The sequence below is a fragment of the Mauremys reevesii genome, linkage group 1, assembly GCF_016161935.1.
Source record: "Mauremys reevesii isolate NIE-2019 linkage group 1, ASM1616193v1, whole genome shotgun sequence".
Classification (NCBI taxonomy): domain Eukaryota; kingdom Metazoa; phylum Chordata; order Testudines; family Geoemydidae; genus Mauremys; species Mauremys reevesii.
The window spans coordinates 211,181,717-211,204,718 of NC_052623.1; the positions used below are offsets into that span (position 1 = coordinate 211,181,717).

Here is a 23,002-nt window from a genome sequence, read left to right on the forward strand (position 1 = left end):
CCGCCCTGCATTGCGCGCAGCCCATTGGCTGGGAGCCATGAGGCGGCTCCTGCTGGGAGCGCGCGGGAGACTCTGGGCGGATGGGCGGGGCGCGCGACTCTAGCTGGGGGAGGGGCGGTCATCGCCCCCCCCCCGCCCCGCGGAGGGCGGAACCCGCGCGGGGAAGGGAGGAGCCTCCCCGCGGGAGGGGGCGCACGCAGCAGCTGCGGGGGCTTGGGGAGGGAGTAAAACCGCCCCCTCCTGGAGCCCCAATTTCCGGTAGCCGCCGGGGGCAGAGTGCCCCCCCCCCCACGCTGCGCTCCTGGCTGGAGGCGTCAGTTTAGCTGAATTGTCCCCTCCCGCCCCGCTCCCTCGCCCTGCTGCCTGCCCGGCCCCGCCCGCATGTCCCCCCGCCAGCTCCAGCGTCTGAGCGTCAGGCTCGTCCCAACCCGACCGCAGTGGTTAGAGCCGGGGCTCCCACACCCTGAGAAACCGCTCTGCTCGGCTGTGAAACTGCCCCCGCTAGGGGAAGCAGGGCGGCAGGAGGAGCATTTTATCCTGTAAAGATGATTTGTAGGATTCTTGCTCTCTTGTTTCCTTTCACACTTGCAAACCACGTGTGTCCGAAATAATGGCAGATTGGGGGGTTTCTCTGCCATCCCTGGGGAGATTCCAGATTGTTTTAGCAGCTAGCTGAGCATATTGCGCTTAACCTGAGAGGAGATGGAATCAGGCATGTGTGCGATAATTGGATATTTGTGCTGCTTTGGCATCATCATAAGGGCCATCATGGCTGTTACCACCGCCATCATATGCTGAGACCTGGTGACTTACAATTTTATCACCAGTTATATCTATCTCACACTTACCTTGCATTGCAAAGTCCTCCAGGGCAGGGGTTCTCAACCTTTTTCTTACTGAGGCCCCCCTCAACGTGCTATAAAAACTCCAGGGCCCAGCAGGGGGTGGGGGAATTTGGGGCTCTGGGCCAGGGGAGACCCTTGGGCACAGACATAGTTTTACTTCTATTTACAGGGACCTCACAGGGTCCAGGGATGGAGCACCACCTCCACTTCCTGACTCACTCAGGAGGCAACCCAGCCTGTCTGGGCTGTGGGGGATGCAACCAAAAAATATAACTGAAAGGAGGAACTCAGTTCAAAAAGTTTGAAAACTGCTCAGGGTGCAGGGAGGAGGTAGCTAGGGGCTGTGTGTGGGCAGGGGAGTAGTTCCAGATGCAGGCAGGGGGTAGCTAGATACTGTGTGTGGAGGGGGACTCCCAGGGTTGCTCCCAGCTTTGGCGGGGCAATGGGGCTCCCAGCTTCAGCCCCACACCTCTTCTGGCTTTGGGGGCTTAAGGGGGTACTGGCATCAGTCCTGTACCACTCCTGGCTGTGGTAGGGGGTGCGACCTTTAGCCCTGTGCTGCTCCCAGCTTTGGGGCTGGGGGCCACCAGCTTTAGTGTTGAGACTAGGGGCCAGCCATGGGGCTCTGCTGACCCCCTGAAAGGGCTCACGGATCCTGGTTGAGAACCACTGCTCTAGGGACATGGCTGTTGATTTTTCATGGAAGGCACTGAGATACAGTGATGGTCACCACTATAAACTCTAAGAGAGAACCCATTGGTGAGGTGAGCATCTGTCCACCTTAGATTGTAAGCTTTTTGGGGCAAGGACCACTTTTTGTGGTGCTAGACACTACCACCACTAAACCTTGTTCCTGATCCTGGGGTGAGGGAAGTAGATAGTATCAACTATGTGATGAGTAACCACTGAGATATAACTGCCAGAAAGATAATGGAACAAATAGTTAAATTTATGAACAGAGTGAATTTAAACATGGGGTTAAATACAAAACAATTAAAAATAATTAAGAGACAGAAGAAACACATAGTATTGCATACTCTTCCTTCTCTTTTGTCAAGCACAATGGCCTTATTTTTTATTTGTATTCCAGTAACACCTAGAGGTCAACCAGGCCAGGGCCCTATTGTGCTAAAGTGTTGAAAGCAGAGATGGCAAGTGACAGTGTCTGTCCCAAAAAGTTTATAAATCTAAAGAGATAAGACACCACAAGTGGGCAAGGGTAGAATGAAATAAAACAAACAAAAGGATATGCACAATTCTTAGCCAATGAAAAGCAGTGATCACAATTTGCCACTTGTCTAGCCATTATCTGATTGTACTTTCCTGGAAACATTACAGAAGAGCTGAGTTCTGAAGAGATGAATTCTGATGGATTCTGACTGAGCACATTTCCCACAGAAGTGCTTATCAGAGTAGAGAACTGAGTTTTGCGGGCTGGCATCACCGGTAGAGGTAAGACAGACATGAACCTTACTGTAAGATATAAGGTCGGGTAGGTAGGGCAGAGTTAGATTGTGAAGGGCTTTGAGAGTACAGACAAGAAGTTTGAGTCTGATACAGTGGAATAAGGGAAGCACTCAAAATTAGGAAATGCCAGTGTAACTGTTGCTTTGTCCCCAGCATATGTATATTTTGATTAAGTCCATTATTCCTTTAAGGTGGGGTGGGAAAACTTTTTAGCCTGAGAGCCACATCTGGGTATGGAAATTGTATGGCAGGCCATGATTGCTCATGAAATTGGGGGTTGGGTGTATGGGAGGGGGTGAGGGCTCTGGCTGTGGGGTGCAGGCTCTGGGGTGGGGCCAGAAATGAGGAGTTTAGGGTGCAGGAGGAGGCTCCGGCTGGGGATGTGGGCTCTGGGATGGGGGTGCAGGAGAGTGCTCTGGTCTGCGACCGAGGGGTTTGAAGGGCAGGAGGGGGATCAGGGCTGAGGCATGGGAGGGGGCCAGGAGTGCAGGCTCTGGGTGGCGCTTACATCAAGCAGCTCCCGGAAGCAGCAGCATGTCCTCCCTCCAGCTCCTGAGCGTAGGCATGGCCAGGCAGCTCTGCGTGCTGACATGTCCGCAGGTGCCACCCCTGCAGTTCCCATTGGCAGTGGTTTCTGACCAGTGAGTGCTGCAGGGGTGGCGCTAGGGGCGGGGGCAGCGTACTGAGCCCCCTGGCTACCCCTACGCTTAGGAGCCAGAGGGGGGACATGCCGCTGTTTCCGGGAGACACAGCGCATGCAGAGCGGGGCAAGCGCCCGACCCTGCTCCCTGGCAGCAGCTCGAGGGCCAGATTAAAACGTCTGAAGGGCCAGATGTGGCCCCTGAGCCACAGTTTGCCCACCCCTGCTTTAAGGAAATAATATACAATCTTATTACCTTAAATAATTATTCAGACACTTCACTTTAAGTAGACTGGATTAGATAAAATAGTAAAACAAATTTATTAACTACAAAGAGAGCTTTTAAGTGAGCACAAATAATGAGCCATAAAAGTCAGAAATGGTTACAAGAAAAATAAAGATAAAATGCTTATTAATATCTACTTGAGAAACCAACTTAGTTGCAGAGCAAACTTTCTACCACATGTTCCAGCAGATTATTGACCAAATTTACAGGTCAGAACCCTGCCCCCAGAGTCCAATAGCTGTTTTATCTGCTCAGGTGCAGAGGATGAGGTGGACAGGAGGAGAGAGAGGGTGCCTTAGGGTGTTTTTCCCTTCTTTTTGTAGTTTCAGTCCCCCTCTTGAAAAACATTTCCAGCTGAGACCCAGGAGACAAAGAGTCTATGTGGAAGGATATTCCCTAATGTTTTTTTTCACTTGTTTTCCCTCCTGCTCAAGGACTCTGTTTACTGCTTAAATACAAATTAAGGCAGGCATACATTCATTTGTTTAGGATAGACCTGTTTGCTGACTTCTACTTGGGCAGGGCCGTGGTGTTTGGAACAGGTATTAATGTCATACAGAAAAATCTTATAACTTCACATACGATGTTATCACACATATTTTATCAGAATGATACTGACCAGCAAATTATGAGTTTTCAAATGATAACTTACAAGGCATACCTTGTACAAAGATTATTACAGTAGTGTGTAGGGTGTGAATACAGGGGTGTGTTCTGTCACACCCTCTTTCTCAGAGCCTAGCTACTACTTGGACTTTTTGAGATACAGAAGAACCTGGCAATGATTAGGAGAAGATGGTGCTTTTTCTGCCTCAGCCTAAAGGGGGGTTGGTATCAATTTACATTCACATGCCCCATACTGTAACTGCTCTAAAAAGGTTTTGTGACTGCTGTAATGCTTCTTAAGGCACCCAAAACTGTGAGTCACCTTGTCACCACCTGCCTCCAGCATGAGGGGGCCTTGCTTGTGCTGGCCGGGTATTGGTTCCCTAACACAATTAGCCTGTCAGCAACTCAAGCACTATCCTCTGAGCTACACCAGCTCTGTCTTTGCCTTGTAGGTTGACAACAGATGCCCCCCAGACCATGAGCCCATTCAGAGTCTCCCCCTATATTATTCATCCGCTGATCACGGGATATCCACAGAAATCTCTCATCCTCTGTTTCCAAAGGAACAATGTACCCCAGTTTCACCTTACACCCTTGCTCCTGTGTTATGCATGGCACTTGAGTTCAGTTATTAAAAAAAAAGAAAAAAGAAAGAATAGAGATTAAATTAAAAAGCAGTGTAAGAGATGGGAACATATGGTTATATATAAAACAACATCATAACATGCCTTCTAAATCTTAAATTTAACTAACAAGTTATCTTCCTATCTTAAGAAGTTTATCTCACCAAAACTTGCATCCGATCTTGCATCCGATGAACTGGGTATTCACCCACGAAAGCTCATGCTGCAAAACGTCTGTTAGTCTATAAGGTGCCACAGGATTCTTTGCTGCTTTTACAGATCCAGACTAACACGGCTACCCCTCTGATACTTGATCCCACCAAAAGTTATCTTCAGTGTTTCCAACCAAGCCTGGTTGAAAATACCTCTTCTCATAAGATGAAGTTTGCTGGCAGCTTGTCCTCACAGATTGAAGAGATCACTAAGGGTTCATCTGCATGCCAGATATAGTTTCAAAAGGTTTCAGAGTAGCAGCCGTGTTAGTCTGTATCCGCAAAAAGAACAGGAGTACTTGTGGCACCTTAAAGACTAACAAATTTATTGTAGCATGAGCTTTCGTGAGCTAGAGCTCACTTCTTCGGATGCATAGAATGGAACACACAGACAGGAGATATTTATACATACAGAGAACATGAAAAGGTGGAAGTATGCATAACAACAGGAAAAGTCTAATCAATTGAGATGAGCTCTCAATTGATTAGATGAGTTTCAAAAGTTAATTGTCTTACCCCTAAACACGATAACTCCTGCTGCTTTTCCTGTTAATTTCACAATCCTTCATTAGCATTTGGCTGACACACATGAGTGGATGCCCATTGTGAAGCATACAATGCTCATCATGCACATGACTAGCCAGAGAGAGAGAAGCATCTTTTCCCCCTCTTGCAGTTACTAAGGAGAATGGGAGACAGTCCAGCAAGGGATCCATTCTCCCAGAGAGCCAGGAGCTTTTGTAACCCCCGGAGCAGTTCAGCCAGTTTGACCACACTGGCGCTTTGCAGCGCTGCAAATTTGCAAGTGTAGCCATAGCCTTAATAACTCCACCTCCGTGAGAGGCATAGTGCTTAGGTCAATTTAGTTAGATCGATGCAATGTCAGTGTATATCCAGGGCTGGTGCAAGGAAGTTTCGCGTCCTAGGCAAAACTTCCACCTTGCGCCACCCCCCCACCCAGCTAACCCCGCCCCCCCCGCGGCCGCTAACCCAGCCCCCACCCAGGGAGCCTGCCACTGCCCCCGCAGCACCTAACCCTGCCTGGGAGGGCCGCAGCTCACCTCGGCTCCGCCTCCTCCGCTGAGCATGCCAGCATCGCTTCAATTCTCCTCCCCTCCCAGGCTTGCGGCACCGAGTGGAGGAGACTTCCAGCGGGGGCTGTGTGCTCAGCGGAGGAGGCAGAGTGGAGGTGATCTGGGGCGGGGAGCAGTTCCCCTGTGCACCCCCCGTTACTGCAAGTCTTTGGGCCCTCCCCACCCCAGCTCACCTCCACTCCACCTCCTTGCCTGAGCAGGCTTTTAGGCGCCCTCAACCACTAGGCACCCTAGGCGTCCGCCTAGTTTGCTTAAGTGGTTGCACCGGCCCTGTGTATATCAGTGATATACAGACAGAGGCTCGCAAGCCACGAGTGACTCTTTAATGTGTATCCTGTGGCTCTTTGCAGCACATGATATTAAAACACTATGTGATTTAATTATTAACCAATCAGAATCCTTTACTGTTATTAACCAATTGTCGTTGATAAAATAATAATACGTGGTCAGTCATTTTACTGTGAGAACTATATATATACTGTTTAAATATGAATATATAGTACTATAGTAAATGAAACAATGAATTCACGCTACTTCTTCTGGGTAATGTTGATTTATCGCTAATTTGGTTCCTGAACTACTGATGTCTGAGTATCACTGGTGAAGACACTGTGTTGCTTACACTGACTGTTGCTACTTTTCAGAAGCTATCCTACAATGCCCCACACTGACAGTTAAATTGGTGCAAGCACTCCTGGTGAGGACACAAGAAGCGTAGTGTGGACATGTAAAACCGATTCAATTGCAGCAATGCCTGTACATCGAAGTAACTTAGGTAAACTTAATTTAGTAGTGTAGACTTCGTCTAAGTTAAGTCATTTGATTAAAAGAACTGGCCCCAACTGAGACAAGCGAGCAGGGCTAGCGAATAGAACATTGGACCGGGATTTAGGAGATCTGGGTTTTATTGATGCACTGCCTCTGACCTGAGCAATGACAAGCAAGTTATTTCACTTCTATGTCCTGGGTTTCCCCACCTGTAAATAATAATACTGACCTTCTTTGTAAAGCACTTGGAGTTCTACAAAAATGTGCTATATGAGAGCACATTATTTTTGTTACAGAGCTTTAAATAGAAAGGGGATCTTAACATTACCTATAGAGGAGCTGCCTCTTCACTATAATTATTCCCTGTGCTTAATCAAAGAAATTATACTATTTTTTCATATTAACTGTCTATTGTTTGCAAGTTCACTTAAAATTTGCCGGCACCTCATTAACAAACTAATCTTTCAAATGTCTTGAGGCCTCCAATCATGGTCACATTCACTCTTTTCCCCACTCGCAACCAGCCAGCTCTTCTCCAACTTCCCCAAGTCTTTGGGACAATTGAATTCTATGTACAAAAGAGGAGATTCTTGATTCCACAAATCCAATGTTCCATCTCTGGATACAGCCCATGCTGGTTGCTTCTGGGGTCCCCTGCTCCTGTCTCTCTCTTCCAGTGGTATGCAGGAGAGGACTAAATGGACAAATGCAGACTGGAAGCAGGGTTACAAACTGGGCTTTTATTTCAGAGCATTTAGTGTATTTACAAGAGTTTAAAAAACAGTCCTCCTGGCCCTCTGCAAGAGGCAGAGAATGCACGCTCAAAAGGTGTGAGGATAATTTGAGCCCCTAGCTACTCCACACCTCACAAAGACTAACACTTGGAAGAATGTAACAGTGAGCGCTCATGGGATGGAGACTGGGAAGTAGTGTGAAATTATTCAGAAGTCCCTAACAAAATATATGCCAACATATTTGCAGCTAAATCAGATTAAGCAAATCATCCAAAGGCAGATACACATATGAGGCCACAGTCACGCATGCCTGGCTTGCCTGAGTGTAAGCAGAGATGTGCAGATGCACTCATGTCACCATATGTGCATGCACTTTTCCATTCTCAACCAGTCATTCATGTATTCACACAGGCAAACACATTCAAAGCCACACTCACTCCCATCCATGCACACATGCATAGTGACACATATACATGTACTTTGTTAATGCTCTTTTACATGTGTTTTAGGTTCAGAAAAGAGCTATAGAAATAGCACCAATCTCACCTGACTTATCAGCACCTGAGAAACCCCATTACTCCCCTCGAGCAATAGAGGAACAGGAAGCTAACTTCTCCCTCTTTCTTGTGGTGGCACCATCCAACCCCTGAACCCCCATGACTGGACCCCAGTCGACGTTCCCTTTCCAGGGCTGGGAGGTTGGGTTCTGTGTTATATGCTGGCCTCCAAGTTTTGGTCACAGAATCAATCTGTTTTGTCCTTTCGGAGGTGCTCCCCCGTGGCAGCTGCTGTAGGACTTTCTCTTGGTTTGAAGGCATAAGTGACTTTGTGGTTTACTAAAAAGTGATCATTAACCTTCTACCAGCATCACCTGCTGCCAACCCCAACAAACATACCAGAGGGGGTGGGGAAAAGAGGTGGAGACGCACAAGAAAGACAGAATGGGTTAGAATCCTCTCTGAAGAGGTAGGACAGAGCTAGAGAAGGGACCACTAAAGCAGAAGAGGTTAGAGTTGCCTGTGCAGGAGGTAAGAATGGGGGTTAGGGCTGCCCGGCCAGAGCCTCCTGGATAGCCTCGCTGCAACCACTCAGCTCCATCTGGTTGAGGACGTAGCTGATGCGCTCCACTGTGGCACCCTGGCCCATCTGCAGCCTCCACTGTCTCAGCATCTCGTATTGGGCATCCCGCACGCGCCGCTGCTCTAGCTCGATTCGCTCAATCTCATAGTCACTCAGCCCCAGGCGTCGCACAAACTCCTTCCACCGAGACAGCAGGACATGGTCCGCCACAGTATAGAGAACAACAGGGTCTGGTGAAACAAGCAAGGGGACATCAGCAGCAGGGTCTGAGGAAGTGGAGGGGGGATGCAAATGGCACCAGTGTAGTCTGAGGTGAGAAACATGATGGTGCCATGTCGGGAAGCACCTCCCCCAGATCAGGTCTTGCACCCCTCTGAGCAATCACACAGACACATGTCACATCTGGGTCTGAGCCTATCTACAAATGATTATGGGGGGCCCCGCAAGCTTGTTCACAGGGATGGTCTTGTGTAAACATGCACACACATGCCAGGCCATTCTTGTAAAGATGCTTGCACTGTGTCACTGCCATGCATGTACACAGTAAAGTACAGCAGGCCATAAACTCACCAAAACAAGACTGTCTCACACGAGACTGTCCAAGACTGGACACATGCAACAGGCCACTCTTGGCTGGCCTCAGGCAAACACCAACACACATGAACTCATATGTACTAGATCTGTTTGGGCACAGGGCTGCTGCAACTGATGCACAGAGTTGTCATGCGCATATGCACACAGGTGCACATGATGCACAGGCACATGCACATCCCACCCCCATGTGCTCGCAGAAATCCTGTTTCTCAGGGGGAGCTGCACTCACTGTCTGGGAGTTGAGTCTTTCCAGCAGGTCTGACACAATCTGGTAGCTCCTGTTCAACCATTGACCTTGGCACAGCATTGGCTGTCCACATTTTTTCGATCTGGGGTGGTACTGGAGCAAAGGTGGCAGCTTTCCTCTCGTTCATCACAACCTGTGAGAGACAAGTATTTACTCCGGAATCACCACTGGGGCAGCCCAACACCCACTATATCTGAGGGGAACAGCTGCCACTGCACACTTAACAAGGTAAAGAGAGATGTGGATCAGGGACCCAGGAGTTAAAACTTCCCCATGAGGGAGGAGACCCCCCCCCCCCACAGACACCTTATTTGTGAGGCTGGAGTCAAATATTTCTTACCCGCACAGCAAGAGGGTTAAACTTTCTCTTGGCATCAGAAAATGGGGGTCTAAGAGGAAACATCTACAGAACTGAGTCATGCCAGGAGCCCAGCTCGGGGCCCCATGCTCTAAGAGATCTCAAATGAGTTCCAGAGGAGGGAGGGGACAGTCCCTCTTTATACAGTCTTGTGGAGACCCCAATACTGCGCTCAGCTCTGAGCCCCTTAATCCCAAAGAGGTAGCGACAAACTGAAGGAGCTCAGAGAAGAGCCACAGAAATGCTCAGGGGGCTGGAGGGATCAAGTTCTGAGAGAAATTCAATGAGCTAAATCTGCCAGGCTTGGCCAGGCCAGGCATAAAGGATTGTCTGGGGCGGGAACGGGGGGACATGAGACCCATCTGCAAATGTCTGAGAAGCATGAATCCTGAGAGAGAGAATGGGGCAAGATGAAGCCTGGGGATAGGAACTATTCCTCACTAGTCAGGGGGTCTGTGAAACTGAGAAGTTGTCTCTTTAGGTATATGGCCCAGAGCCCTAATGTTCGGGACATTCAGAAGTACAAACCCTGAGAACAGGCTTGGGGGAAGAACATTGCCCTGGGCCCCAGGCAGGTGGAATGGGACTGAGGGGAATGATAATCTGAAGGTAGGTTTCTGCACTGAGTACCTTGCTTACTTCAGATACCATCTCCTTCTTTGGCTGCTGCGTAGAGACTGGAAAAAAAGGGAGACATTGTTTTCAGTTCCTTCCCTCCAAGATAAACAGAAAAAGCAGCTCAAGCCCACGGGTGCCTCCACAGCTCTGATTTCACTCGAGTGATTGTGGTGAAATGCACAAATCCCAGCAACAAGCTAACAGGAGGGATTCTCGTCACAGGTGTGAGAATAGATGCAAGACTGTAAGAACTGCCAAGATCAGGACAATGAGCTCATCTACTCTGGCATGCACCTCCATCCTTGCACTAGGTCAGACCAATGGGATGCTGAGCCCCATATCTCCCTCCCCAGCCCCCTGAAATCCACCCAGCCGGTATCACCACAGAGATTGTTGTACTCACCACATGAGTAAAAAATAGCAGTTGTCACTCTTTGACGGTATTGCTTGATCACTTTAACTGCAAAGAGTAGCCCAAGGCTAGCTGCAAGCACAACGACAAGGCCAATGAGCAAGATGGTATGACCTAGATGAGGGAGAGAGATCGAGTGAGTAACAGAAGGAAGGGGAGAGGGTAGGAGTAAGGACAGGAGCAAGACTGGAAAGGGAACATGTAAAGATGAGGATGGGAGTGAAAGCAGAGGAAAGTGGGGAGAGAGGACGATGGATATGGCAGTAATAGGGCAGGGAGGAAGGTGATGGGGTTGGTAGTGAAAGCAGAAGCAAATGTGGGAGGAATGCCAATACTCTACGAACCCCAGTAGTCATTCTGCACTGAGGGGAAAGTTGATGGCCTCGGCATTGTGGCACAGTCCTTCTTACATTCTTCTTCATTACAGCTGAAAGAGGGAAGCAGAAATCTGAGTGACGTGGGGAGCGAGGGCACCATGTATCAAGTATTCCCAGGGACTGCCCATTTCACAGCTCCTTGCAAATCTGCCTAGTGACAGCACTAGGGGGCAACCTGAGCCTGGAAGATGAGGTTATTCAATCTGCCTGCAGAAGGTCGGTGTCTAATGGAGTCCACACTCATTGTTGCACAAGTAGGGGGAGCATAGGAACAGGAAACCAACCTGCTGCAAGGGTTGCAGTTATTTTTGTGCAGGAAGTATCCACGGTTACATACACAGATCGTGTCACTGTTCTTTGTACCTGTAGAGAAAAGAGGGAGATGTCAGCCCCAGGGGAGATGACAGAGAAGGAAAATACCTCTAGGGTGGGGAGAGGATGATCACTCTTTGTGGGTGGGGAAATTGTTGTCAGGAAGGTGAATCACTTGATGGCACGGGTATTTGGGAGGAGATGGGGGCAGGTGTGAGACTCCCCGGTAGATGGTGGTTGGGGAAAACTGTTCCAGAGCAGGGAGATCACTCTCAGGCACAGAGAGGGGGAAATGCTCCAGTGTAGCAGAAACTGGGTGGAAGGATGGAAATAGAGAGGTGCTCAAGGGAAAACATTCACTACAGAGCAAGCAGGAGGGGAAGGAGAGGGAGAAGTAGCTCCAGAGCAGCAGACATGGGTGAGGAAGCCAATCAGGGCAGCGGGGGAGGGGGAAATCACTCTGAAGTGTGGTATGTCATGCGTGGGCAATATCTATAAGGAAAAATGCTCTAGTGCAGCTGTGAGGGAAACTGCTCAAGGGGAAGTCACCAGCTGCAGGGCATGGCAGAGAGAGGCAAAACTCACTTGAGGAAGGGAGGGAAAATGGCTCCAGAACTCATGGGGGGGTGGGGAGAGCACTGGAGGAGGAAGGAGGGAAATAGCTCTAAGTCAGAGGAGAGGGAAGGAAATTGCTCAAGGCCAGGGGGAGGAGGGAAGTCACTCTAGGGCAAGCGTGAGTGTGTGCAAGTGTGAGAGAGAGAGAAGCTGGAATGGGGAGGGGCAGGGCAGAGGAGAGGACTCGCCTAAGGGGCAGGGAAATTCATACCAGGGAAGGTGTGAGATGTGGAAGGGGGAAATTGCCAAGGAGAGGGAGACTTGCTTCAGAACAATTGGGGAGGGAGCTGTACTGTGGGAAGAGAAAGAAAACAGACTACAGGAGAAAGGGGATGGAGGAGGAAGTGAGTCTAGGTCAGGAGGGAGGTGGTGCAGAACTAAGGCCTGGTCTACACTAGAAAATTAGATTGGTTTAACTATGTTGGTCAGGGATGTAAAAAATCCACACCCCTGAGTGGCATAGTTAAGCTGACTTAAGTCTCTGTGTAGACAGTGCTAGGTCAATGGAAGAATTCTTCAATCAACCTAGCTACCATCTCTCAGGGAGGTGGATTATCTATGACAATGGGAGGCATTCTCCCATTAGCATAGGTAGCGTCTACATTGACTCGCTACAGTGGTGCAACTGTAGCATTTCAAGTGTAGACAGACCCTCGGTCTCTCCATAAGGAGAGGGTATGGAAAAAATGACTCTTAAGTCAGGGAGAGACTGGAGGAGAGAACTTCCCCATGCAAGGAAGAGGGAAATCAATCAAGGGCAGGAGGAGCAGAGGAGAAAATGATTCTACAACACTGTGGGAGTGCATCACTCCAGGACATAGGAAGTGTAAAACTGCTCAAGAGTGTGTGAGAGAGTAGGATCCTTCCAGGGCTTGTTGAGGGGAGTGGGAAGACACTGCTCCAGAGCAGCGGGGGAGGGGTGTCCACACCAGAGCAGAAGGAAAAATTTACTCAGGACAGAGAGGACTGGCTCCAGCACAGGCAGGTGGGAGGAATTAATATGAAGCAGGAAATTTCTCCTGGGTATATGGGGAGGGATTCACTCTGTGGTACAGGACAGAGATATAATCTGTGATGGGGGAGCAAAGATTGCATGGGGGCAAGGAGGAGTAGCGAAGACTGTAGAAGGTGAAATCATTCCTGGACTCAGGGAAATACAGTAGGAGGGAAGGAACAAGAAATTGCTCCAGGAGAGAAATCACACCAAGGCAAGGGATATGGCTCCCCCAAGGTGAGTGTGGGTGGGAGGAAGAGGTTGCTATGTCCTGCCCTGGCAGCAGTAGCAGCTGTCTGTGTCACACTCACAGGTTTGCCGGACGGTCCCGTTGTGGCATGGGCTGCAGTTCTTACATCTGAATAAAGTACTGAGTTCACTCTGAAATTGGTTGTTCCGACAGCCACAGACTGTATCCTCCTTTTCAGTGCAGTTAGACAGTGTTATCTGCTGTAATTCTGAGGGGCGACAGAGAGAGAGAGAGAGAGAGAGATGATTCCACCCTCTTTCCACCATTGGGTCCTCTTCATGGTGACAGTACAGGCCGGAAACAGACATCATCATCCTCTGTTTTCCCCAACTAAGAGTTGGTAGCAAAGAGCCTGACGATCACTCCCTACAAGCTCATGTCCTCATCAAAACACCACCACTCCACTGCAATTACCAACTCTGTCCCTATCCCTTTCCTCCACTGTTCTTGTCCTCATCCACCCACCTCCACTCTATCCTCATTCCTCACCACCGTATCCCCATGTCCACTCCTGCAGTCCCTGTCCCACCACCACCACCACCCGCTTCCCCCATCCCCGTCATCCCATGGGTGAGACTCACCTGCACGGCACCGTTGGCAACTAATGCATTTCCTCAAAATGTTATCCTTAGCTGTGAATGTGCCCTTAGGACATCGCATGCAGTTGGTCGCAAGCATGTCTGACTGACAGTCTTCTGCCAAGTAAGTCCCTGAAACAGAATCACCTAACAGGGATCTGACAGGCATAGAGAGACATTCTCCTAGGGCAAATGAGAGCCAGGGACACTGCAGGGGACAGGGGAACCCAGAGCTGAGAGGCTGCTCTAGCTATAAACAAACTAGACAGTTGGATGGCAGCTTTCTTGGGGGTGGCCCTCCCATGGCATTGTGACCTGGCATGCTAAAGGGTGGGGTGATTTTGTAGTGGGAGGGGGCAGGGGTGAGGGGTGCACACTGAAGTTTTGCCTAGGCAGCAGATTGTCTTGAGCAGCATCTGGCTGAGAGTGCAGGTAAATTATATGTTTCCTTAGCCCCAGCAGGGGGATGCACTCACCAGGGTGAGGGGACAAGGGGAGAGGAGATCCCATGACTAAAAGTACATGTCTCCTTTACCCCAGGATGTGGTATTCTCACCAGGGATAGCTGGGGAACAAGAGATATTTGGACTGAGAGTTCAGGAAACAGGAATGCCTCTCTGGCCTTAGCAGTAAAGACTCACTGGTACACTCTACTGTACCTGCGTGGCATCTCATGCAGCAGTGGGTCCTGTTGGAGTGTAGGTACTCTCCCACCTGACACTTTGGCTCCCTCTTCTTTCTCCCCAGGGCTATCCCATGGATTTGTTGGGTATCTGAGTTTAGGGCTACTCCCAAGCATTCCTCAGCCCACACCCAGGCCAGAGTTAGAATGAGCTGGAAAGGGAAAAGACCACTGTGAGAAAACATTTCCTTGGGTAGAATTCAGAGCTGAGCCTAGCACCAGCCTGTCATTGCAATGAGACCAACTGAACTGACCTACTGTTTGAAGAGAGACTGTAATGGATATAAGGTCTATGAACCACGTGGAATTTTAAGGAAGGACTGATATCCGTTCACTTGAGTCATGCGAAAGACAACCTGATTCCTGATTAAATCTTTTTTGTAACACATTTCACTGTTTAAAAACGAATATGCTCCAGGACTACAAAGACAGAGCAATGTAGCAACTCACTCATCTATAATTATAAGAGTATCTCTCCCCACCTTTATTTTAATGTTTTTGTTTTGTCAGTGTTTGGTTGGGGAAATTGCTTTAACAAAATAATTTATAAAGCTGTGAGCTGAGAATATTTTTGACTGCAGTCTTATTACTATTTCCATCCTTAAAGAAAAATTATATTTTCCTTTCTCATTTAAAAACTTTTTTACTTTGTATGTTACCTCACACAGATTATTGAGACGTTAAGCACTGGGCTGTGAGAAAAGAAAGAACACCCTATGTGAAAAGTTTTTAATGCACTACACATCTAAAAGCTAACACTTGATATTATGCCTATATAGGCCACCAACATGAGTTAAATAACATTTTTCCTTTGTACCTGGGGTGGGCTGACTTCTCAATGAGAAGTGTGCTGTGAGAATGTACTTGTTTTGCTTTGCTTCTGTGAAATTGTTTTAATCTTTGTTTTTATACGTTCTTTGTAATTTTATTTGAGTGCAATGTTTTCCTAACTTGCTCTTGTGAAAGGGATTAGTACCAGCTGCAAAGAAACAGACTTTTTTCTGCTGTGAGAACTCTAGCAAAGTGAAAGCTAAAGCAATAAAGATAATAAAGTGTTGTGGTTGTGGGTTTTGGAAAAGATAAGCATACAAAGGTGCCTATTACAGCTGTATGACATCCTATTCCCCTCTCAGAAGTTAAAAGTTTTTAAGAGAAAGTAACACATGTGAAAGCCATTCAAAGCTACAGAAGTGTTAGGAAAATGAAATTCTGGCAAACAGGGAGACCTCCTCTCTCCAAAAATGTCAGAGAGCTATGAATTATAAATAACAGGTAAGAGACTGTCAGCTCTTTCAGTTGCCACAAAACAAAGAGAGATTAAGAATGTATTTAAATGCACATTTATGTGATATATTGAACCAACTTGGGGGTGCTCGATGGCTCAAGTCCAGAGATGTTTGCAAGAGGGACTTGAAAACAGCAAACATCACCACTGCAAGCTGGGAAGCTGCAACTAGCAACATGCCATACTGGAGTGATACAGTGCACCAGGGACTCAAAGAGGCTGAAGAGAGGTGGTTGAGAGAGGAAAATGCAGAAGGCCTCAAGAGCTAGTAGTGCACCAACTTTATCTTCTTGCCCTGTGCCTTATGCCCACATTATCTGTGGCAAGAAGTCACTCAAGAATTGGTCTTTTTAGCCACTCACAATGCTGTAGCACGACACATAGTAACTGAACTGCTTTGGCACTTCTATCATCAACTTTCAAGATGGACAGTTACCATTAACCAACTCACAGGGAAGCAAGATGGATTCCACAGTTGCAAGGGTAAGCCAGTTAGACACAAAGAACTGATTACAGCAATTGATTATTTCCTGGAAAGAAAGTGGAAGAGCATTCGTGCAGGTGGTCTGATAATTATGACGCTGATGTTCTAGCCAAAGAAGCAGCTTTCAACAAGATACCATGGGAATTTATAAACATGAACCAATTGTAAATAAAGTACATAGTATAAATATAGGAAAAAGCCCAGGCCAAGCATACAGAACACAAGGTCATGTAAGTTGATTACTCCGATACCACATCTTCAGGCATAACAGACGAAGGGACAGGGATGAATCAGATTTTGTGAAAACAGTTACAAGACAGTCATTTCTAGGTTTTACAAATACATAAAAGGCTAATACATTTTATTACTGATCAAGATCTGAGGAATAATAAAGAACTATAAACCAAAGATGAACCAAAACAAATGACTCAGCCTTTTAAAAAGAATTTTACACACACAAAATACCATGATAACTAGTTCCCAAGAACTATTAAGGACTTTTGTTAATGCATATCCATGATGATTTCTATAGAAGTAGTCATTTAGGAATCCATGACAGCTACCAAGCCCTGAAGTAAGCAGCATACTGGCAAGACATGCATGAGCTACTTTGAAAGAGGTTGTTACGCTCCATAAATAGCAATTCACCAGGACAAGGTTCAGACATCCTTTGCAATCCAGAGAAACTGCTTTCTCATGGTCAGATTTACAACTTGACTTTAGTGGACCCATTCCACAGATCAAGATGGGATAAGTATATGCTAACTAACACCTGTTTGTTTACAAAATGGATAGAATTTATTCCCCACATTAAACAATAGTTCAAACCACCAAACCACAGCATGAATCATGTTTTTAGTCACTGAGGCATACCTCAGGGAACAAGAATCAGAAAGTGGTTCAAGCTGTGTTTCTGAGACCATGGCAGATATATGTAAAATACTGGAGATTAAACCCAAAATTACACATTGCATACTATTTTAGTTATCTAGGCCAGACCCTGCAACTGTACTGCATTTTGCTGTTTCATCAAGGAGCCAGTTCTAGCTCTCTGTTCCACATTTCTGCCTCCTCACGTAACTGTCTACACCTGTTGCAGTGCCTGTCAGTTGGGATGGGGAGGGAGAGCGCCTATATATGCCCATCCTCTGCATGTGCTGGTGGTGATACAATGCATAGACCTCACCCACCACAGCTATTGGCTGGTGCAAGGAGGCGTTGAGAGTCCCGTTTCCCCCTCCCCCAATCTTCAGCCTGGCAAAACCCAAAGCCACCACCTCTGCAATTGACACCCTCACAGGCACTCCTGCCTAGCCTGAAAGTACTGTAGATGTCTGCCAGTGAGGGGGATGTGAGCAAGTAAGAGGAACAAGATAAGGGAGAAGAAAAAGAGAGAGCAAATGGGGAAGAAAATAAATAGTTGCAGAGGGGAATAGAGGGGCTGTTGGTGATTACAAGTTGGCTACACTATTGGAATTAGAAGATAGTGGCTTAAAGTATTGAAATAATCATAGGCTCATCATCAGTTTGCTGAGTTTTCATCTCCTTCAGGAAGAAACGAGTGATTATTTCAGAGGAAAACTAAATTTTACAACACAGATGCTTTATTAAAATGTAAAGAATAGGTAAGCTCACTTCCTCTATTCTATGTATTTTAATAAGTCATTCATCTGTGTTATACAATAGTTTTTCCTCAGACATATTCATTCCAGTGTTTTAATGTTTGTGTTCTAGAACAAACATTTGTGTAGCATCTACACTAGAATTTATGGTCACATTACAGTGTTAAACAACATGTTAAAACAACTAAAAATTCAAGTGTAAACAAACTCTTATGTGTACAAGTACACCGGCGTTTATGGTATAAATACAGCACTTGATGCTACTGGGGACTTTTGGGAGGAGGGGAAATTCAAGCTTAACTGTGGACCCAGCTCCTTGTGCCCCTACACTTTTAGATTACATCTATTCCACTGGCTGCAGGCTAGTTTCTTTGTGCTAAATGTTTGTAAAGCAAGAATACAAATATTTAATTGGTGAACGCAAGCTTCAGTGTCGCCAACTCTCATGACTATTTCACAAATCTCTTGATGTTTAGTATTTTTCCACCTCCATGAGTCACGCAATTACATGAGACTCTCAACTTTCTTTTTTAAAAGAGGGAAGTTACTGGCCCTCAGAATTGCAGAGAAAAAGCTTGAAAACGTGACTCGTGCTCCCTAAAGACTCAAAACCCAAAAATCAAATAAAAATCCAACTTGTATTTTTTAAAAAATATTATGATTTTGGGGGGCAGGAGTCATGCTTTAATAAGAACATATCCCTGAGTACTCACCCCACTGCCCAAAACATAGTGTTAGTGGGTGCTGTACTGCACAGAAAACCATGGGTGAGTCAGAAGGGAGCACGCTCTCCTTTGGGTCAGTACTAACTCTCATATATAGGTTTTAGGGGGGAAATGCCACTTAATCCTTCCCTCAGCAAGGCAGTGGTTCTCCGGTACTGCTTAGGAGAGGAGAGATTCCTTTCTTTCTGACTAATCCCAGCAACTGAGGAGTTAAAGTCTCCAGGCTAGCTGGTAAGTCTGGAAAGCAACTGCAATTCCTGTAAGTCCAACCTCTTGCTGAGTCAGAGACAGATTAGGGAGGCAGCTCATTAAAAATGAATTGTTTCTGCTATGGCAGGAAGTCAGGAACAGGGAAGAGTGGCAGCTGCCTGGGGCCCTGGGGAGAGAACACCAGAGTGACACAGTAACCCCTAGAGTCACTGAATACTAAAGAGTCCTACTCCAGGAATACTCCCCTGGAATATAAAGCCCTGTGGAAACCCCAAAACACAGCTTCACAGGCCCCCATGGAGAACCCAATTCAGGTTCCCTGGAGATTTCTCAAATTGAACTATTCCTCCAAGACTCAGGGTGAATAAAGCCAGACAGGGAGCACTGGAGAGGCAGGGGAAACTGGAGGTGCTGAAGGGCATTGACTACACAAGGTGGAATATCAGAGGGCACTATTTCAGGTTGGGGGGGAGGGGCAACTTTACATTGTTTTTTTTGTAGATAACTTAGAAATTAGCTGATAGGACCGCTGTATCTAATTTCTTTATAAAGAAAGAAAAATATATACAAACACCAATTAAAGCCATATATTAAGTTTAAATGTAAATTTAGAACAATCAGGGAATAGTACAGCTAGATATTCCCAATCCCAAACCTTGAGGTATCAGTTTTGGAACCTTAATACAGATATCAGAAACAAAAGTTTGATACTTTGTACACTATCTTTAATAGAGATAAATAAAAATAAATAAAATCTGCTTACTTTCTCTAACAGACACACTCTGTGTTACTGCTATTATCTACTCTATTTTAGTCAATTGTTGTTCACTCCACTAAAAAGGTATTTACGTAATTAGTAACGTGATTAAGTTTTTTTTCTCTTTTATTAAGAATACAAATGTATTTTTCTAATTATTTTGGCATTTATGTTTACCAATCACAATCATGTACGTGACTTAGTAACATTTGACTCCATCATTACTATCAGACTTGGAACCACATTTATTCTCATATAAATTATAAGTTATTTTACAAATATAATTAAGAATACAATTTGAAAATAAGTGACCTTCATCTGCACAGTGTCTAAAAATGTGTGTTTAGCTTATTTTAAAAACAACTGGCACAGCTAAGGTGAGTACAAGCTAAATTTACATTCTAGAAGGATATTATTTGATTATACCACTTTAAATAATGAATGACAAAGCACAATATGATAATAAAAGTAATAATGATAATTACTCCAGCCAGGACAGGTTAGGCATTTTAGAACTCACTACTCAAAGAATTAAATTTAAGCGTAAGAGAGAAATAAAGTTATGAAATGCACAGACCAGTCAAAAAAACTAAAACAGAGAATAAAATTACAGAGAATATATGTGTATTGCGCATTTCGACAGGAAGTACCAAGTAGTAACAACAATGATAATAAAACAAGTGTGTGAGGGAGTGTGCACGCGCATTGGGGAGACTGTGTGAAAGAGTGGGTGTGTTGGGGGAGTGTGTAAGAGACTGTGCGTGTGTGTGTGTGTTGGGGAAAATTGTAGGGAGGTGACTGTGTGCGTGTACCTGAGCTGTCTCTAAGCCATACACTCAGGAGACTGAACACTCCCACTCCTGAGCCAGAGGCATCAGCACAGACAGGTTTCCTTTCCCCGCCATACCAGCTCAGCAGAGACCCACTCAGGCACGGCCACCTCTGGCATTGGTCGAGGTCCCCCAGCACCTTGCCAGCCATGGATCAGTTTCCCAAAGAAGGGGAGACTGCCAGGACCATGGTGGCAGGAGCTGGGTGGCTGGAGAGCAGCTGCTGCTGGCCAGGCACCTAGTTCTGGGAGGGGTGATTACAGAGGGCTAAGGAAAATAGCCCCCCGCAACCCCCCCCCCATTGGTAAAATTATAATGTGGTATGAAACTTGCGGGGGGGAGCCCTGGGAATGGGAGGGACTGGGGGAGACTTAGACACAGGAGATGGGGCAACAGGAATTACTGAAGAGAATTAGATACATAGGGACAGGAAACACAAGACGTTCATTATCCAAATTTGTGGAACTGGGGGGTATTGGAAATGTAGATGGTGGGAGGACTGGAGGGACTGTTAGAGCACTGCATTTGCAGGAGGAAGCAGAGATGTTGTAGGATTGTGGATGTGGCTGGGGAACCTCAGGAGAAGCATCTCCTTGATAGTTGAGTTAAGTGTTATTTCCTGTGGTGCGACAGTGAGAGAAAGCAGCCTCAAGTCACTCACCAATCCAAGTGGGATATGGCTAACTTTCAGCCTAGCTTATGTAAGGGAACCCCACCAGAGGAGTGCAAGCTCACGGACTCCCATGACTCATCAGGTGTATGCAGTGTTATTGTAGCCCTGTTGGTCCCAGGATATTAGAGATAAGATGGGTGAGGTAATAGCTTTTAAAGGACCAACTTCTGTTAGTGAAAGAGACAAGCTTTCAAGACAAAGCTCTTCTTCAGGTATGGGAAAGGTAGAAGAGCTCTGTGTGGCTGGAAAGTTTCTCTCTCACCCACAGAGAAAAATACATTATCTCTACAACCTTCTCTCTCTATAACTTATCAAGGACAAGAGCACAGTCTTTCTAGGGCAGAAGTCCCCAAACTGTGAGGTGCACCCCTAGGGGGCTGCCGAGGAACATTGGGAGGGGCGCACCTGGTGCCCAGGCCAGCCCCTACAGGGGGAGTGCCACCCAGCTCCACCCCTGGCCCGCCCACAGCTGCTAGCCCCATGCCCCGCTCACAGCCCTGCACCCTGGGTTCCGGCTGTGGGCCTGCGACAGGGGCCTTGGCTACCAACCTCGGCCCCCTCCCAAGGCTACGCTCCCCAGCTGTGGCCCCAGCCTTGCCCGCTTTACTCCTGTCCACACCCCTCCCTCCAGGAGCCATGGCCCAGCCCCGGGGGGGGGGGGGGCAAAGTAAAAAATGTGGGGACCACAGTTCTAGGGGGTCACACCAGTGGAGGAGAGAGCAGCTCATGAGGGGAGGCAGGTTATCAGTACCAGCCCATTTCTACAGAGGGGGAAAAGGAGACCCCAGAATGGAAGGGACTCACAAAAGGCACATCAGAAAATAAAACTCAGATGGCCTAACTCTCACTCTCCTCCCATTTTAACCCACCAGACCCCACAGCCCTCCCAGACCTGGGGATACAACCCAGAGACTTGACTCCCAGTCTTCCTGCAGTTACCAACCAGACCCACACCACTCCCAGCCCTGTGCTCCCATTAACCCGACTCTCCAGCCTGGTGACTGACTGTTGGGAGTTAGGTGCTCATCCCAAGTGTTACTCACCGTAGCCACCAAGGCAGGGGAAGGCTCCGGATGGGCCATGGTTCTGTCGTCTCCTACGTCCCCATGATAAGACCCCCGTCTACAGAGAAGCCCCCCAAGGCTAACGCGAATCTAGCACCAAGAGACCGAACACAAACTGAAACTAGTAAGTTCTGCAACTTCCTGCCAGCAAAGGGTGAGAAAGCAACAGGAAAGGGGGGGGGGGAGAGGGAGGCAACATGGAACTGTAAAGTTAACCCTCCCCTACCCGCAGCACAGAGTCCAAGAGATTCAGCCCTTACCCCATTCACTCTCCCCTCCCCATGGGACAAAAACTCAGTTGTTCTCATTAATGCCAACCCTTCCCTCAGGGTAGCAGAAATTCATATTCCCTACTAATCTTCCTCAGTCTTGTGGAAAAAGAGACCCACCCCTTCCACCTCATGGGTCAGAAAGAAACCCAGAGATCAATCTCCAACCTCCTAGTAAACCCTCCACAAGACTGAGAGCTTGTCTCTCTCACCAACAGAAGTTGGTCCAGTAAAAGATATTACCTTTCCCACCTTGTCTCTCTAGACATGAGACTCAGCTAACCCCTTTGTTAAGAGCAGCATTCAAGAAGCCATTTGCAGTGTAAAACTCTTATTAAATCTACTATGAACAATGCTACATATATATATATGCCAGTAATTGGTGCTCTTTATATTATCTACGTATATATTTATATACGTATGTTATTATAATGGAGAGGTTATTTAGGTTATTTTGCACTTTCCATAAAAGGGTCTTGCAACTTTTTTTGAACAGCTCTAACACCTCCATTATTTTCAGCAGGACTTTGGAATCTGGCAAGGGGGCATAGGTTTGAATAGCACTAGTCATATCGGTGAACCAGCACTTTGGTGGGGGCTTTTAGGGTGCTATCTTGTTCTCCGTAATCCCAATTTCTAGTTCTTATGGTTACAAAGAAAACCTTCAAAAATTTAAAGCAAGTGTAAC

At 47.0% G+C, this 23,002-nt stretch overlaps 1 protein-coding gene and 1 long non-coding RNA gene across 4 annotated transcripts; one reads left to right on the forward strand and one right to left on the reverse strand.

Moving 5' to 3' along the window:
* The first annotated feature begins 226 nt into the window (after window positions 1–226).
* LOC120400422 lies at window positions 227–11,423 on the forward strand. Its single transcript, XR_005595796.1, has 4 exons — window positions 227–1,609; window positions 2,184–2,297; window positions 6,421–6,551; window positions 11,015–11,423. It is a non-coding gene; the product is annotated as an uncharacterized LOC120400422 (long non-coding RNA).
* Window positions 7,270–22,207, reverse strand: LOC120400408 (tumor necrosis factor receptor superfamily member 1A-like). 3 transcript variants are annotated; one of them, XM_039528941.1, is made up of 10 exons: window positions 22,025–22,207; window positions 14,373–14,547; window positions 13,717–13,845; window positions 13,197–13,343; window positions 11,249–11,327; window positions 10,932–11,014; window positions 10,579–10,701; window positions 10,197–10,234; window positions 9,182–9,332; window positions 7,270–8,588 (listed from the first exon to the last, which is right to left on the reverse strand). In XM_039528941.1, the coding sequence occupies exons 1-10, from the start codon at window positions 22,061–22,063 to the stop codon at window positions 8,320–8,322; spliced, it is 1,233 nt and encodes a 410-aa protein (XP_039384875.1). In that variant the 5' UTR covers window positions 22,064–22,207; the 3' UTR covers window positions 7,270–8,319. The 3 variants fall into 3 exon arrangements, with proteins under 3 accessions (XP_039384875.1, XP_039384867.1, XP_039384881.1); XM_039528933.1 differs by having other exon boundaries at window positions 10,188–10,234; window positions 22,025–22,205; XM_039528947.1 differs by lacking the exon at window positions 14,373–14,547 and having other exon boundaries at window positions 10,188–10,234; window positions 22,025–22,198.
* Between the last annotated feature and the right edge of the window lie 795 nt (window positions 22,208–23,002).

Excerpts from the sequence above, each read along its gene's own strand:
- LOC120400408 (XM_039528933.1), bottom strand. The coding sequence starts at position 22,063 with ATGGCCCATCCGGAGCCTTCCCCTGCCTTGGTGGCTACG. Across the intron at positions 11,328-13,196 it reads CGGGACCGTCCGGCAAACCT|GTACAAAGAACAGTGACACG; the intron begins GTGAGTGTGACA and ends TTTTCTCTACAG. Across the intron at positions 9,333-10,187 it reads TGGTATCTGAAGTAAGCAAG|GTTGTGATGAACGAGAGGAA; the intron begins GTACTCAGTGCA and ends TGTCTCTCACAG.